This window comes from Natator depressus, chromosome 3 (assembly GCF_965152275.1).
Source record: "Natator depressus isolate rNatDep1 chromosome 3, rNatDep2.hap1, whole genome shotgun sequence".
Taxonomy (NCBI): Eukaryota; Metazoa; Chordata; order Testudines; family Cheloniidae; genus Natator; species Natator depressus.
This window is the reverse complement of record NC_134236.1, coordinates 155,758,206-155,775,779: the sequence shown is the minus strand read 5'-3', so window position 1 is coordinate 155,775,779 and position 17,574 is coordinate 155,758,206. Positions and strand designations below refer to the sequence as shown.

At 37.5% G+C, this 17,574-nt stretch overlaps 1 protein-coding gene across 1 annotated transcript in view; it reads right to left on the bottom strand.

Annotated features, from left to right (window-relative positions):
* Window positions 1-2,515: 2,515 nt before the first annotated feature.
* Window positions 2,516-17,574, bottom strand: part of PPP1CB (protein phosphatase 1 catalytic subunit beta) — a 57,718-nt gene continuing 42,659 nt past the window's right edge. Inside the window, exons 5-8 of the mRNA XM_074949133.1 lie at window positions 14,720-14,791; window positions 8,806-8,957; window positions 3,738-3,872; window positions 2,516-3,086 (exon numbers count right to left, since the gene is read on the bottom strand). Coding sequence (XP_074805234.1) covers window positions 2,982-3,086; window positions 3,738-3,872; window positions 8,806-8,957; window positions 14,720-14,791 — 464 coding nt within the window. The 3' untranslated portion in view covers window positions 2,516-2,981. The remainder of the gene's footprint in view (window positions 3,087-3,737; window positions 3,873-8,805; window positions 8,958-14,719; window positions 14,792-17,574) is intronic.

Here is a 17,574-nt window from a genome sequence, read left to right as displayed (position 1 = left end):
CCAAATGTCACATTATAGCAATGTTTAGAAGCCCCCTAATGTAGGCCCCAGAAACTTTAATTCCCTCAAATCTCACCATGAGTCAGGACAGTGCTTTTATGGTACCAAATATCTTCAGATCTTCGAAGAAAATTGGGATCCCACTCATTCTCCACACCTGTAAACCACCCAATGCATTTCTAAGCAAGTGAAATTAGGAAAGACATTGATGTATGGACTTAATCTGAAAGCTCTTTTGCATCAGTAAATTTTGCCCTTCAGTGCAGTAAAAGGTTAAGTGTTCTATTTTCACTATTACTTTTTGCATAAGGGGGGGGACGGGACGGGACGGGACATCTATTATAAATTTCATTTGTTACACATCACCCCATTCATGTCAAGATAAAAAAGACTGACAAGTAGTATTCAACATTGGTAAGCACATGATTGCATCATCATAGAATGCACTAAGATATTAATTGCTCGTTTTAAAACTAATGCCTGTATTCACCACTTTTTTTTAAGTTAGGTTTGTATTTGCCCTTAAAGTATCGAGAGTGTCAATACTGGTCTTTCCTTGTTTTGCTGAATGTTTTAGATGTGGAAGAGGAGTTGTCAGCCCTGGACTGGGCAGGGATATTCAGGTCTAACAGACAATTTATTCTGGCATTTTCGTTACAGATGTTAAGTCCATCCCCCTACCCAGTCTAAAAATCACTTCCTCTCAGTCAGATTTCACTTGTATGGTATTGCCAGTGTACGATGAGAGTTGTCCAGGAAAAACATTACCTCAATTTCTATTATAAAAGGAAATTTTTAAATTTTTTTTTTAAAAATTCCTAAGCCAGACACTCTCTGAAGACACTTGAATTCTCTTCTGAAGATCACCTTGAGGAAACATTTGCAATGCAAGTGAGCACATAATGTATACTATCCAACTCTAGACACTGGTATTCTAAAATACCTAAAGCATTTCCTAATTTTGCATAGATTCTGAAAGTATTAATCTCACTACTTGATATTGTGATTTCCCCCCCTTTTTTTTGGGGGGGGGGGGGAGGAGGAAATTTTGGAGACCAATGCTTGGACAGAAATTCAGCCTTTCCAAACTTGAACTGATACAGTCATCACTGATCAACTCAGAAAAGCATGGTATGGCTGTCCTGATGTTACAATACTGTAACATTATGAACCAAGTAATGAACATCAGTGCTCGCCTCAGAAAAGACTAAGCCACTGTCCAAATAGCAGCTGATCCAGTCTGCCCCAAGGACCGAAAGATAAGTATTAACAAAATAAATTGCTAAGTAGCAACTGAAAAGTTTTATAATAACCAGACAGACTTCAAAAAATCAATTAGACAACTTTTACTAAATGAAAAACTACATTTAAAATATGCATTTAAAACAAAATGGAATTAGAAAAAAGACTTAAATCCATTTTAAAGAACTTTTCCCACTGTGTCAGAAATCATTTTGCATTATATACTGTGCCAGTTCACAGAATGTAAGTTGCCAGAATCCTCAATTTAACATTTTCAAAGACAATATTAAAGTCAAGAGTTTTACATCTACTGTTGCACATTTAGAATGGTATAAATCTGAAGCTTTCCCCTCAAAGAATCTTGGCAAATTTGCCATGTTCAATAAAAACTTTTATAATCATATGCAATAGTGTTACATCCTAACATCAAATCTGTGTCTTACAATTTTTACCCTACTAACAACTTTATAACTTCCCTACACCTTGCCATTTGTCAATATGAACCTTTTCAAGAAAGGAGAGAACAAGAAAAGAAATACTGCATAACTCTTGATCATGTACAGAAATTATTGCTACTATAGTACACTACAAAGCAAAAGTCTATACAATATATGAACATTGATCATGAAAATCCAGGATATACTCTTTAGTGACATAAGCCTTACAATCATGTAGAACATTCACATGGCAATATTAGACAGTTCGACCATCACTAGTCAGTTGATCAGTGAACAGTAGGTTAACACCCATTTAAATACACCCTCTTATGAAAAAAACAACTTCAGCTTTCCAAGGCTTATCAAATAAGGATCTTCATGTTTTGTGGAGCTACACAAGATGCATTTTGATGCAAATAGTATGTTACTGGGAAGCTAAGCATGCCAAAGGTGTTTTGTGCTAATAAGACCTAAAGCCAAGGTACCACATAATCACATTACCAACTAATAGGCAATACCGTTTTAGTCCTAAGTGAAGTGCCACTGCACAGTGTAATGTCAATAATTTAAAACAGTGTAGTGCGCAAATCCATTCTGTGGCAATTTAAGTTAAAAACCAAGACAGTTTTCTGTCCCTCAAACAATGCTGACTGTCAGGGTGGGCAGTCAGGGCGCTTTACTGGGTCACTAGTTTAGACAGTTTGCCTTTTTTATTCACAACCATCCTATCACCTTTTTGTTACAATGGGGCACACATTTAAATAGCAAGATTAGAAAGAATGGGGAAAAAAAAAAAATCAGTGGCTGTCCTAAAAAGCCCCTTCCGTATTTCGTTAAAAATAAAAAAAAAGCCAGGGAACATGACTAGATACCATACTTGCATCATTCTAGCTACAAAATAACCAAAGTAAAAGCAATCAAGCAACTATAAGATCACATTACACAAACAGAACATCATGCTCTCATCTGGTTTAACTATTACATCAAGTTTTAACTGGGATGTTGGTCAACTTTAAAAACCGTGATAAGTGAATATGTAATTCAATAGATATTTTTTAAATCTGGATTTTACTCTACGTTGGATATTAGAACTTGGAGCTATACTTGTTACAATACAGTGTCGCACATCTTTCTACTAGAAAAAATTAGTAAAGATCCTTTACCCGTCTCTTTAAGTTAAACGTGTGACATCATAAAGGGTGTCAAATGGCTGGATGGTTTTACAGTGCACACTTATTATATACTGTAATATGGAGTTTTGTCCTTGATAGATCTGATGGTGTTTTGACATTGTTCCTTTCTTCACCTCTTCTTCGGTGGATTAGCTGTACGAGGTGGAGTGACTGGACGTCCAGAATTCAATCCACCATACTGGTACTTGGCTTTCTTTTCAGATGGTTTCAATATCTTTGAAAAAACAAGGAAACATTTTTAGTAAGTCCATGACAATTGAGATACGTTTCATATATTATGAATCAATGTGACAATTCAAATTTGACTGTAGTTTGGTTACTTTTGATGAGCAAAAACATAATATAAACCTCACCACCCTGTTTATTTCCTTATCCCACTCATGTCTCCACATATTACTCTTTAGACTGACTTAATTTCCAACTGCTTTTGATTGTGTCCGTTCTAGCTGGGTAAAAAACAGGATCTGCTAGTATGTGACTCGTCTGAAGCAGAAAGAAAAAACACTAGTTGAGGAGAGGAGTCAGAGTGCAGGATGCCATCATCTCTGAATAAAGATTTGTTCTGCTGCCCAGAATTGGACTCAGAAGGAAGATTAAATCCAGTTCTAAATGTGCACTGAGAATGCAGACAAGAATCTAGCATATGGCAGCTATGGAATATGGCAAGTTTATTTACAGGAATTCCAGGCCTCTTAAAGAGCTCCCTGTGGCAAAGCTGGTTTGATGCCAGCCTGCTGTGTAGTACTATCTTCTGCAGCTTATTTTCCCTTAGTGGTGCATGTTGAGTGCCAATTTATAGTTTCTATAAACCTATCTACTAAAAAAAAGAACACTGACTAAACTTTAATCTAGCAGTATAGTATACCTGAAAGGAACACATCAAAGTTTCATCAACACTCATCATGCCTCCAGCATTATCAAACTCTCCACAGTAATTTGGAGCTGAAAATAGGGTGACCAACTGTCGTTTCGCAAAGAATTCATATCCATCTTCAACCACCTGTCAACGGGAGGGGGGAAAAATTTTTTAAGTCAATACAGCTATCTATTGAGACGATAAACCCTGTAGGAATTAGATTCATTCTACCACCTAAACTTGAGTTCTTAGGCAGGCACCAATTGCTTATCTTATGGTGGTGAAAAGTAGGCAGTGAAAGGAACAACGTTTAATGATTGAGAGGTGACTACATGGAACACTGGGCTGTGGTGCCAAATCAGAAAAAAATTTAATATCTGAAATCAAATAGCTTAAAAACAACTATCGCTAACATGCGGATACATTTGATTAAGATTTTCAAACTTGAAGTTTGGTGACGATGCTTTTAATTGATAAATATTTGGAAACCTTATACTGAGTACAAAAGTACAAAAGTAGTTTTATAATTCAAACGTTTAATATTTTTAAAAGGTACCACATTACTACTGCATCTCATATCATTCTCTTACTATACTCCGGTGCCATTCATACAAACTCCTGTAACATGTTACAATTCCCATTTTCTAAAGAGAGGTTTCATGAAAATGATTCTACTGTAGAATTAGCATCTGCCAGAGATATCGATGATTCTCTTTACTAAAGAAAAAGCAGTAATTCAGCTCAAACTATAGTGCAATAATGACCAGTTCCCAGGTAAAGCAGATCTCCATGCTGCATCCCACCACCACCACATACATACCATGGGGCAATGGAAGACAAAGTAATATACGTCTAAAATAAAAGCTTCCATGGGCAGCTAATCCTCATTGTCTGGGTAACTGTTACATTAACACCTTTCATAATGACAGGTTTCAGAGTTAGTCTGTATCCGCAAAAAGAAAAGGAGTGTTTGTGGCACCTTACAGACTAACAAATTTGAGCATAAGCTTTCGTGAGCTACAGCTCACTTCATCGGATGCATTCAGTGGAAAATACAGTGGGGAGATTTTATATACACAGAGAACATGGAACAATGGGTGTTACCATACACACTGTAACAATAGCGATGGTAACACCCAATGTTCCATGTTCTCTGTGTATATAAAATCTCCCCACTGTATTTTCCACTGAATGCATCCGATGAAGTGAGCTGTAGCTCACGAAAGTTTATGCTCAAATAAATTTGTTAGTCTCTAAGGTGCCACAAGTACTCTCTTATTAACATCACTGTTCGTCTAAAGTCTATAACAATAGTCCAGACATAAAACTGTGAAGTTATTTTGCAACAATAATGCCTAGAAGGATGTTGTTAAGGAGATATGGTAGGTGAGGTAATATCTTTTATTGGACCAACTTCTGTTGGGGGGGGGGGGAGGAGAAGAGAGAGACACTGAGAGACTTTTGAACACCACACAGCTCTTCTTCACATCTGGGAAAGGTACTCCCAGCATCACAGCAAAATGTAAGGTGGAACAGATAGTTTAGCATAAGTAGTTAGCACATACTCTAAAAGAGCCATTCAAGGTAGAGTGACCCGTTAACACCTCTGCAGTCATACGACAAAAAAAGGGGGTTAGTGGGTTACAGATTGTTATAAGCAGCCATAAATCCAGGGTCTGTTCAGTCCATGGGTTTTTAGTGTACAGAAGAATAAATTCAAGCTACTACACTTGAATTTCGAAAATGTTGTGTAGGTTTCCTTTGAGGATGAGGACTGATAGGTCAGATATAGAGTGACTCCTTTGTGATAAGTGTTCACCCACAGGTGATATGATATTATTTGTCTTATTTTCCTATGAGAGTTTATTTGAGAGCCCAGAGAGAGTCTGGTTTCACCCACAGAGTTATTGGGGCATTTAGTGCACTGGATGAGAAATACCGTATGTTGTGATAGGCATGTGTAGGATCCATGGATCATGAAAGATGTGTTGGGGGCGAGGGGAGTGTTGATCATTGCAGCAGTGGAGATATATCTGCAAGATTTTGCATCTCTTCTGGCAGGGTCTGGTGAAGCTTTGAGTTAGTGTGTCCTGGTCTGTGTGGAGCTTGCTTTTGATGAAGAGCTTGGGGGATGGTATGAAGAGAAGTGGGGGTTCCTGAAAGATTTCTTTCAGGATGGGGTCCCCTTCAAGTATGGGTTATAGTCTGATGAGACCCTCTATGGGCATGGCGAGCTAGGTGATAACTAGGGGAGCGTGGTCAGAAGGGGGTTTATTTCTGTGTCGAAGCAGTACTTGGGGTTATTCTCAGGGTACTTGGGTTGCCTGTTCCATGATGCGATCTACTTCTCTGGTGGAGTGTCCGTCTTTGGTGAAGGCGGTTTTAAATGTGTTAAGGTGTATATCCTAGACTTTTCCCTTGGAGCATATACTGTGGTATCTGAATGTCTGTCTGTATTTAACACATTTCTTGGTATGTTTGGGGTGGGTACTGGATCTATGAAGGTAGGTGTAGTGATCTGTGGGTTTCTTGTATATGGTTGTCTGTAGGGCTGAAGTGGATGCTACTGTTCCAGATAGAGTTTAATGGACGGGTGGTGGTTGTTGAAGTTGTGGTGGAACTATGAGGGAGTTTAAGCGGTCTGTCCAGAGGATGGAAATATCATTGATGTATCTCAGGTATCTCATTTGTTTTGTGGTACATTTGTCCAAAAATTCTGCTTCAAGGTGGCCCATAAAGAGATTGGCATATTGGGAAGCCATCCTAGGACCCCTGGCTGTTCCCATGGTTTGGACAAAGTTTGTTGAACATAAAATCGTTATGGGTGAGGATGAAATGGATGAGTTTCGTGACGTGTTTGGGGTGGGCATCTGAGGGTCGTCCATTGTCTTGTAAATATTTGAGGCAGGAAGCAATACCATCATTGTGAGAGATTCTGTGTATCGAGAAGTGATATCCACGGTGGTGCGGATGGTGTTCTGAGAGAGGCTTTTAATATTGCAGCGTCTGTGGAGGAAGTCTGTTGTGTCCTGGAGGAAGGTGGTCCTTTGTGTGGGGAATGTTTTGAGGATAGTTTCTATGGGTCCCAATATTTCTTCATATCTAGCCATGGGATGTTTACTGATGGCTCTGCCTGGGTTCCCTTGTTTGTGTATCTTGGGAAGCATGTAGAAGGTCCCTGGGATGGGTTCATGGGGGGGTGAATTTGTAGTTTCTCTTGGAATTATTTGGGGAAGGATTTGAGGATATGCTTATGTTTCTGGGTAAATTGTGGAGTGGGGTCTTCGAGTTCTTTATAATAAGTGGTATCAGAAAGTTGTCAGTGAGCCTCATTAACACAATCATGGTTGAGGACTACAAAGGCACCCCTTTGTCTGATGGTTTGATCACTAACTGGAAAACTACTCAACATTTTCAGACGACAAGCCTGAGAGCTTAAATTCATTACTCTGCTAGACACTAAAAATCATGGGCTGAACAGAGTCACTGGATTTATGGATCATTACAACAGTCTAATACACTTTTTTGTCCTATGACTGCATGTGTTAACTGACTACTTTACTTTGAATGGTCCCTTCCATTATGTGCTAGCTACTTACACTAAACTCTCTGTTCCACCTTGCATCTTGCTGTTATGCTGGGAGTATCTTTCCCAGACCTAAAGAGCTCTGTGTGGCTCAAAAGCTTCTCTCTTACCAATAGAAGTTAGTCTAATAAAAGATATTACCTTATCCACCTTGCATCTAACATCCTAGGATCAACAAAGCTATAACTACACTGCAGGTTTTTTAAGAGACTGCCTGAATAACTGATACATTGGCAGCAGTGCCATCTGAAGGTACGGATCTTAAAACACCTACTGTCTGTCACAATTATTGCTGCAGGAGAAAAGATCTGTGACTTGCATCAGTGGGGACACATCCATGAGTGTCCAATCAAAGTGCCTGGGCAAAATTTTGTTAGTGCAAGACATGCAGTAAAAACTTGCATCCTTTTATTTTCCAGAAGTAGAAAAAGTTAATTAAAAAACCAGTACAAGTAATGAAACCTAAACTCCAAGATGGGAACCACTCTCAAGAGGTTAATTCTTAGTCTACGAAGCTTAATGAAATGTTTCTATTCAAAAGGAATATAACATTAAAGTCATCTGCGTACTTAAGCATTACATTAGGCAGTTTCAGAATCTTTAACAAAATCGCACAAATAGATTCTTCCATGGGAAAATTTATCTATGTACTGGAACCAGAATAAAGTTAGCAACTCTGGAATGGTTTCAGAGTAGCAGCCGTGTTAGTCTGTATTCGCAAAAAGAAAAGGAGTACTATGGCACCTTAGAAACTAACCAATTTATTTGATCATAAGCTTTCGTGAGCTACAGCTCACTTCATCGGATGCATCCAATGAAGTGAGCTGTAGCTCACGAAAGCTTATGCTCAAATAAATTGGTTAGTCTCTAAGGTGCCACAAGTACTCCTTTTCTTTTTGCAACTCTGGAATGCCGATTTCAACACATTACATTTGTTTATATTTCCACAATTTAAAGGGGCTCAGTACCTCTGAAAATGTATGTGTTAAGTTGGAGACCCAAAAACGTAGACCACTCAGATCAGTGTCACTTAAATTTTGGCTTAAGCTGTATTGCTCAGTGCCTCTGATTCCATGTCCTGTTTTTAAGCCACTAGTCTACACCATTCTTGAAGCCTAGGCACCTAAACTGTTCCTGTAAAATATTCACATGCTCCCACTGAACACGAGAGTCACAGCAATTACATAATGTGGGGGTGCGGGGTAGGCATGACTTCATGGTTGTTGAAACTGAACTAAGTATTTACAAAATATTGGTGACAGGAATTAGATATTGTTTCTGAGGAACACCCCTGTATTTGATGCTTCTAGAAGTACCAAGACAACTACATCTGGTCAAACTGTAAATGCTAGATTGGGAAATGGATTCTGCAGATTAAGGTACCTGCAAGTGATATTCTAAATATAAATGAAGATAATTCTTTCAATCCCTAATACCTCAAGGTAAGACTAGAAGTGAGATTTAAATTAGCAAAGATAGTAGAGTTTGTACCTGATGAGCTCGACAGATCAAATCCAGATCATGACGGTTGAGAAATTTACTGACCACATCAGCACCAAAAGTGAACGAGACCCCACGATCATTTTCGCCCCATCCTTGCACATCTTTGTCTGGATCCGACCACAGCAAGTCACACAGCAAGCCTTTGAAAGACAGTAATCTTAGAAAGTGTCCTAATATTCCCTTTTTAAAAAAATCCCTATAATTGTGGGGATCAATAGTCAGTGATTACTTATGCAAATATGATGAAAAGCTCTCCTCAAAACAGGGTGGATAAAAAAGATTTTGAGGGAGAGGGAAAAAAAGGATTGTAGTAAGTCTCTTTTTAAAAATAAACCTGTTTAAAGTGAAATCTGAATTTAACACAAAATATGTTAAGGCCTAAACTTATTCTGATCTCTCTCCACATTTACATTAAAAAAGTTTGCTGCATCTATGAGCCCCTATCGAAAACTTTGAGTTAAAGGCTGCTTTTTTATATAAAGACAAATTCAGGGTAAAAAAATTTTACTTTTGAGGTCAAGCTTAATTACTACAGCACAAGGAGGTCAGCCTAAGTAACTTAGGAAACTCTTTTTCAAGAGAGATATAGGCAAGTGGGAACTTAAGTTCCAGTCAGTTTCACTTAGGCATATTTAAAAATGTATCCAGTTTGAGCTGAAATAATCAGCTTGATTCACTGACTACAGTTAATCTGTTTAATAAATCATTTAGTTGTAGATGTGAAACATGTTTTGATAAGAGACGCTAACGTATGCTACTGTGTGTTTGAACAAACAGCAGCTTGACACAAATCATGAGCAAAAACTATATATATTAAAGAAATATATCATTTTCTAACATACTGAAAATGTACAATTAAGAATTTGAAAACACTATGCTATAATCGCTTAAATAAATGTATGTATTTGTAGTGTACCCTCCTACACATCAAAAAGATGTAACCAAATCTAGAATAAAGGCTCTATTTAGTTGTAAACAAACATGTTTTAATGGTTATATCAATGAGACTGCATCAAGGGTTTCTGCTTGGTGATTTAAATCGCTGATTTGAGTTTATTTATTTAAATAAATAAATCAGCCAACCAACCTTGCCTCAACAGATCCACAAATGCTGTCACCCAAACCAGCAAGATTGTGGAACTGGGGCCAGGCCGTGACCTTTTGCAGCTAAAGGCCTGTGGGATTTGGTAAGCTGTAGTAAGAAGCTTATGGAGGTTTTTGGGTGGAACGTGGTTGAAAAACATTTAGATGAACTACATAGTAAGATCTAGCACATTTACTGTGATTATCTGAGCAGTTCTTGAGTACTGCTATACATCCATATTGCAGAGCAGCAACCAACTCTGATCGGGGTCCACAGATCAATGTTCAGTCTCTGAACTAGAGTCTCAGATGGCTCTCCACAATACTGTAGTACAGCAGTCATGCTGGCAAGTACATTCTTTGATATGAAGTGTCAAAAGGATTTCATCTTTGTGAATCATTGACTCAAAACCTCTAAAAACCAAGAAATGCATCTAATTAGGCTGTATAGTATCTAGTCAAGACCACCACTTTAGTACTCCTAGTTACAAACTGCTGCAGTCAAATGGGTTACATCCAGGCCCCAATTAGTTTTTCAGAGAGTTCCACAAGAGACATGACATTTGACTCTAGATGTATAATTTCAATTTACATGTTTAACTTTTTAAAAACCTCCTCCATTTATAGTCAGGCTTCAAGTGTAGTTACAGTAAAACTACATAGTAGGATTAAGTGAATCAGGTATTCTAGGTAGGTACTCAATTACAAATATGAAAATGCGCTAGTCTTCTGTTATAGAAGAACACACTATTAAGTAAAATAAATCTAGCTACTGACAGTATTAAAATGATCAGTTACTGCTCAGTGTCTTATCTAGATTGAAGCAAGTGATGCTACTGTACACTTTAAAGCTGAAAATCTGCCATATGAGCTTATTTGTGTGGATGTTACTTCATAAATCTACTAATCAAATACCAAAAAACATTGTATTTATAAAGAAAACAGTTCACACTTCTTCCTTTTGTTCTGCATTCAACACTCCAGTTTGGTGCCCATAACAGTTATTCACTCTGCCAAAATAAAGTTACTTCATTTCTTCCCAGACAAAACCCTTTTCAGGTATGCAACTTTGCCATAAAATGTTATGAGGCAAAATTTTGGTATACTGATTCAGTCAGTCAATTTGTTTAACCCCCCCGCCCAAACACTAGTTTTGTGGTGTACTACTTTTCATAGAACCCATTCACCATTTTGAAATCTGAGGTTGTCTACACTAGAGCTGGAAAGTGTAATTTCCTATTTGAGGAGCCATACAGGTCTCAGATAGGACTATATGCAGGGTGATTAGCCTCTCCCATCACTCATGCTACCACAAACACACTTCTATTTTTTTAGAGCACTAGCTCAATCAGATGTCTCCTCAAGCTGTAATTTATACCTTCCGGCTCTTGTGTAGACATACTGTGTGTGTAAGCCATTCACTTTTCATTCTGTACTTCTAAACAGTGGCTTTGTTTTAACAATTCTTGCCTGCCTAGAAATGTAACTAAATAGACAAATCTGAAAGTCTAACAACATTTGTCATTTTAACTAGAGCTTTTAGGGTACATCTACACAGAAATTTAAACACCTCTGGCTGGCCTGACTTGGGATCACAGGGCTGTAAAATTGCTGTATAGATTTTCAGACTCAGGCTGGAGCCCAAGCTCTGGGACTCGGTGAGGGGGGAGGGTTCCAGAGCCAGGTTCCAGACCAAGCCCGAACATCTACAAAACAATTTTTAGCCCTGCAGCCCAAGCCCAAGTCAGCTGACCCAGGCCAAGGCAGCTATGCCATGTGTCTTTTATTCCAGTGTAGATGTACCCTTGGATAGATAAACAGCTGTATGAAGAAAATACACCAAAACTGTTTTACAGTACAAACTAACCAGAAAAAGGAGGAGTTTGAAAGAGTTTCTGGTAAGTGTTTAAGAATCTTCCATGAAGGTGTCTTCAATTTCTTTTCACAGTCACTGTGCTCTGTCCTAACTTGTCCCATCCCCACCAAATAAAGTACAGACATTAAAGTTTACTTGTCTATTTTGACAGGTCATCCAAAACACAAGGTACAGCTAGAGACTGCATGGAAACATCTAGTCCACCTGAAATACTAAAAATGTACTGCCTGCATTCAGCAATTTGTATCCACCAGGAAAGCTTGCTTTTTGGTTAGTACTCTATTTTAAAATATTAAAGAACCTGCAAGAGACTGAGACGCTCAATTCTAGGTTTGGACATACCTTGAGAGGGGGCAGAACGTGGCATCACTGCCCTCCCTGATGGTTCTCTCTACCAAGATTTCTATAGGAACATGCTGACAGAAAATACTCTGGAGCTCTCACTTTTTGGGCTGCACTTGTCCCCTGATGAAGGGGATCATATGACCTTTCCTTTATGACTCCACACAAGTGTCATGAATATGTTAGATGAATATGGCCCATGACATTTACAGTGCTATAACAAAACTCCACAACGTATTTTGGTTTCATCTATACAATTAAGACTAAATCATATTACCGCACTGTATGTTTAATGGTATGTTAACATGATCTCCCAACACCATGAAAACAGCATATAGACTGAATCTTAGTATACTCATTAATAAAATTAACACGCGTAATTCTGAAGACATTGGAATAGGAAAGCACAGTGGTAATTTTCCGATGACCATTCTGATTACCAAACACTCAATTCCTAGTGAGACTACACCAGCCACTTCAGTTTTAGCACATCAAGTGTATGAAGGCGAAAAAACTATTTAAAATTACTGAAGACAGGAGTATAGAGGTAGGCCGCAGGGGAAAAAAGACTTAACAGCCAGAACCCCACAATATTGCCAACTTAAAGGTGTGCAACTTTATGTTAAAATTCAATTTCATAGGCTTTTGTGAAGATAAAATTTAATGTTAGAAGGGACTATAATGATCTAGTCTAACCTCCTACCAACAGACTACAGAATCTTTCCCAATGATTCCTGCATCAAGCCCAATAATTTGTGACTGAACTAGATTGGAGAAACAGCCGGTCATGATTTAAAGAAGTTATTAGGAATCTACCACACTTTTCAGAGATATCTTGAAATAATTCTTTTTTTTTTTTTTTTTTTTTTTTGAGGCAAGGGGGGAATTTAAGTGGATTTTCCCTGTTGATGCTTAGAAGACCAACCCTCCTTTTTCTCGCTCTCTACTCACATATTTTTTCTTCAACCTCCTCAGTTTCAGCTTTGATTTTACTGTTGCTGGTCAACACTGTCTTATAGCTTGGCAAGGGTAGCCCCAGCAATAGAACAGTGAAACTGAACAAGTGCTGTCAAATGCACCAAGTAAACTGAAAAGAAAAAAGTGTTTCTTTAATCTTCCACTTACAGTAGTTTTGGGGGTCGTTTGCAACAAGAGCAGGTACAAGATTTTCAGAAGAAAGTGTCCTTCTGAACTAGAATCAAATAATTCTGCAGGCAGCCTTAAGATGGATTGGCTCTAGCAATGACGCCAGACACGTTGGTTAAAAAGCCCTCCTTTTTTAAGCCTCTTTCTGATGGAAGCCAAGTACTGAAGTTTAAATTTCTTCCTTTTTCATGTTTTTTTAAAAATCCAGTTAAAGAATACAATGTAAGGAGACATTTTAGGTATTAATTAGTGTTGTAATTTACACTTGTGTTGTGAAAGTTCTTCACTACTTGCCTCATGCTGCGTCTGGATGCAAATTACATAGGTATTAACTTGCACCCTAATGTATTTTGCTTATGGTGATGGACAGGACACTACCCACTCCTAAATCGACACAATAAAATTAATACAGACTGATATTTGAAGAAGTCAGCTGTGAAAAAGGAGCTTTATAATAAAATCTTGGACTTAAAGGAGATGGTGTACTGATAGAAAAAGAAAGATAACCCTCTCGTAAGACCTCCTTTAACATGCAAATTGACTTCAAACCAATTACTCAAAGCAAGATCATACATTACTAGACACCACCTATGCAGGGCTAAGGATCTTCTTTGATACTACGGAACAAAATAGTAATTCCGTCTCTTACAGTTCTGGGGAAGGGGGTAGTTTTCAATAAAAATGATACAGAAGTGGCTATTGTAGTGGTAAAAGGGACAGATCAATTTGCTCCCCCCATAAAATGTATTTATGCAATATTAATAGGATAGTGGAAAAGTGAACTTTAGGGCTACAACATTAATACAAACAAGCTCAACATCTGGCAGCAGAAAAGTAGCAGTAGAGGTTATAAAAAACTGACAAGCTTGTGCAGCATGGAGATAACTACTAACCCGAGATTAATTTAAACTCTGATGCTATGATGAGAAGCAGAGGCCTGAGAAACCAAGAGAACTCTAGAAATGTGGGTTATTTTCAATAAATTTTGAATAACTGTAAATGTTTGGGCCCTATTTAACCAAGGGTAGGGAGAGAGAACCTGTATTTTCAGTTTAGTTTTTCTCATTTCACTTTCATATTCTATTGATTTTCTAGAAAGCCTTGTTTTATTTGGGATAATTCACTACAGTCCAGTCTCTTAAACAAGGAATACAAACTTCGTAATTCTGCCAAGCAGCAGCCAAAGGGTGCAAAACAAACACCCAAGTGCTCTGTCAAAACAAGTACTCAGTTAACAAAAAGCACAATTCACAGTATGCACCTGGAAAGGCTTGGGATCTTAGGTAGGAACAGGAATAGGGTACTGAAGATTACAATTAAAGCACAATTAGACTGTTTCAGGACTCTGAACTGCATAAATAGAAATTGTTTCTGATATTCTAATGCCACTGGTAAGTTTGCTTTGGCCTCACAGCAAGATACATATAAAGACACAATAAATTGTGTATGGCTTACCTGTGTCAGGAACATCTGTGGGTCTCATAATTCTCCGAATCTGCTCCATTGACTGGAGATCTGGTGACAGTCCTGTAAATATATAAAAAAAATAAATAAACTAACCTTCCTGTATTTTTACTTTTAAAAGGGTACCAGGAAATGCATAACTGGAGGCTCAAGGTGATAGAGCATGCATCATTTTCACTGTAATATAAAGTGAAAAAATCAGCAGGTTTCTAGACACCACCTAAAATACAACTGGTCTGTGCATTAGGACAGTAACAGCACTTAATGGGCTGACTACAGTAGAACCTCAGAGTTACAAACACCCCAGGAACGGAGGTTGTTCGTAACTCTGAAATGTTTGTAAGTCTGAACAAACCGTTAGTTGTTCTTCTAAAAGTTTAGAACTGAACACTGACATAGAGGTTTGAAGCTTTTTTATGCAGAAGAAAAATGCTGCTTTTAAGCCATCTTAATTTAAATGAAATAAGCACAGAAACATTTCCTTACCGTGTCTAATCTTTTTTTAAACTCTTTATTTTAATAGTTTACATTTAACATAGTACTGTACTACGCAGTATTTTCTTTTTTCCGTCTCTGCTGCCTGATTGCGTACTTGTGGTTCAAATGAGGTGTGTGGCTGACTAGTCAGTTTGTAACTCAGATGTTTGTAACTCTGAGGTTATGCTGTAGTACTTATTTGTTTGTATGCCACCTTCTCATTCAAGGAACTTTGAACTGCAAAATAAGTCAGTCTCATACCCATTACACAAACAGGTAAACTTAGGCAGGTGAACTTTATTTCATCTGCATAAGGCACAAGTAACTGGGTTTTATACAGGTGAAGCAAAGTTCATTGGGAAAACTATCTTAAACAGCATACTCCATGCTATAGTCAGGATGCAAAGCTGCAGCACACCACTTGTGCAGAATATGAAGGCTAGTCTCCACTAGAAACACTACAGCACCATTGCTGTAGTGCGTCTGGTGAAGATGCTCTACGCCAACAGGCGAGAGCTCTCCCATAATAAAAACACTTCTGAGAGAGGCAATAACTGTCCGTACTAGTGCTTAGGTCAGTGTAACTTACAAGCAGAGTGGATAAAAAGCAATGATTTTTTTTTTAGTTGTATTTTTTTTTTTAATTTAAATCTGATTTTTTTGATAAAATGTTTGAGGAAAAAACCTATCTAAAGATGGTTTTAATTAAGATATCTTTGAGCTATAATGTATCTCATCATGGAATAGGGATTATAAATTCTAATTCTATAGTATGAGACAATATATTCATGTAATGTTTAAGAAAAGTTTTGTAAATGAATTCCAATAGTTCATGGATTAGGGACCCAATCTTATGGGGTTCCACAGGCTTCTGTATAGGTTATTTAGGTTAATCTTTATCTACCCCTGGGGCTCAGTCTAGAAGATCCCATCAGAGATGCTTAGTTTTGCAGTTCTCAAACTGTGGATTTGTGTCTCCAGAGATATTTTTGCTGTTAACAAGCATGTTGTTTATAAATAAAATAAATAAAGATGTGAGAAATAACAGGCCTCAACCCTACTGTCCCTCTACAAATTTATGTACAGAGATTCAATCCCTTACCTCTCTAAAAGCCCAAAGTTTCAAAAATTTCAGTGAATAGAAGATTGTTGGGGGCAGAATAGATCTGAACAAGGAGAAGTCTGGAGATAAATGTGAGAAGGGAGGCACAGGCAGTAGAAACAAAAGTGAAACTGTCTGAGCAGCATATTCCAGAAGTCTTGAGGTCTTTGAGTGTAGCCTTCATTGATTTGAGATCTACCATACCATTCTCACTAGAAGGGAAAACCTATAATGGCAGTAGGTCATAAAAGAGACCCAGTTTGGGAATAAGAACCATTCAAGAAATATATGTTTGCTGATGATGTTTTAAAGAAAGTCACTCCAGTGAACTGGTAGAAATCACTTAAGCACTTGGATTCAGACACCGCTGAAGAGATTATCTCACTTTGAACAGCAGTAGCTTCTTCTGCCAGAGTAGAAAGAATATTTTCTTCCTTTGGACTAATTCATTCCAAATTGAGAAATCGTTTGGGACCTGAAAAAGCAGGAAAGCTTGTTTTTCTTTTCTAGATTATGAACGAACAGGAAAATGAAGGTGAAGACGACTGAGTTAGCTGCAGAAGTCAATATTTTAAGTTTCTCATGTTGACCTGGTTGACACAGTCAGTTTTTTTTCTTTCGTTTTTTTTAACCCAAAAATTTAAATCATTTTAGTTAACACTTAACAAAAACAAACATGATTTTAAAAAATTTGAATGTTTAACTAAATTCAAAAATTCATATGCTTGTTTTGTTAAAATATTATGTGTTTGCTGTTGAAGAAAAAAAATCCACAATACATAACGTTGTTGTTTTAGTTAAATAAAACAATTTAAATGTCTGGTGATATTCTCCTCCCTAATACAGCATGGCAAGAAAATCCTCCAAATATTAATGATTAACCTGTTGAATTGGAAATAGTTCACCTCCCAATGACTTCATAAATATCTGCTTCAATCACCTTTGGTGAATGAAATAACCAATCATTTATTTTCTGATATAGCTGTAAAACCAATCTGAAAAGTTTTCAAAATAAATCACTTAAAACATGTATAGTGTACCTTCTAAAAATGAAACCTACATCTATCTCTGAGTTGTGAAGAGTATGTATTAAGGTTATAACCACTAACAAGAATGCACTTTTATGTAGAAATCCATGATTAAATCAAGTCTTCCTGAATAGTGATTTAACTCAATTTGATTTAAATCAATCCACCCTACTTACACCACTCAGGGGGTTCCTTATTCACACACCTGAGTAACACAACTTATACGGATATAAGTAGTA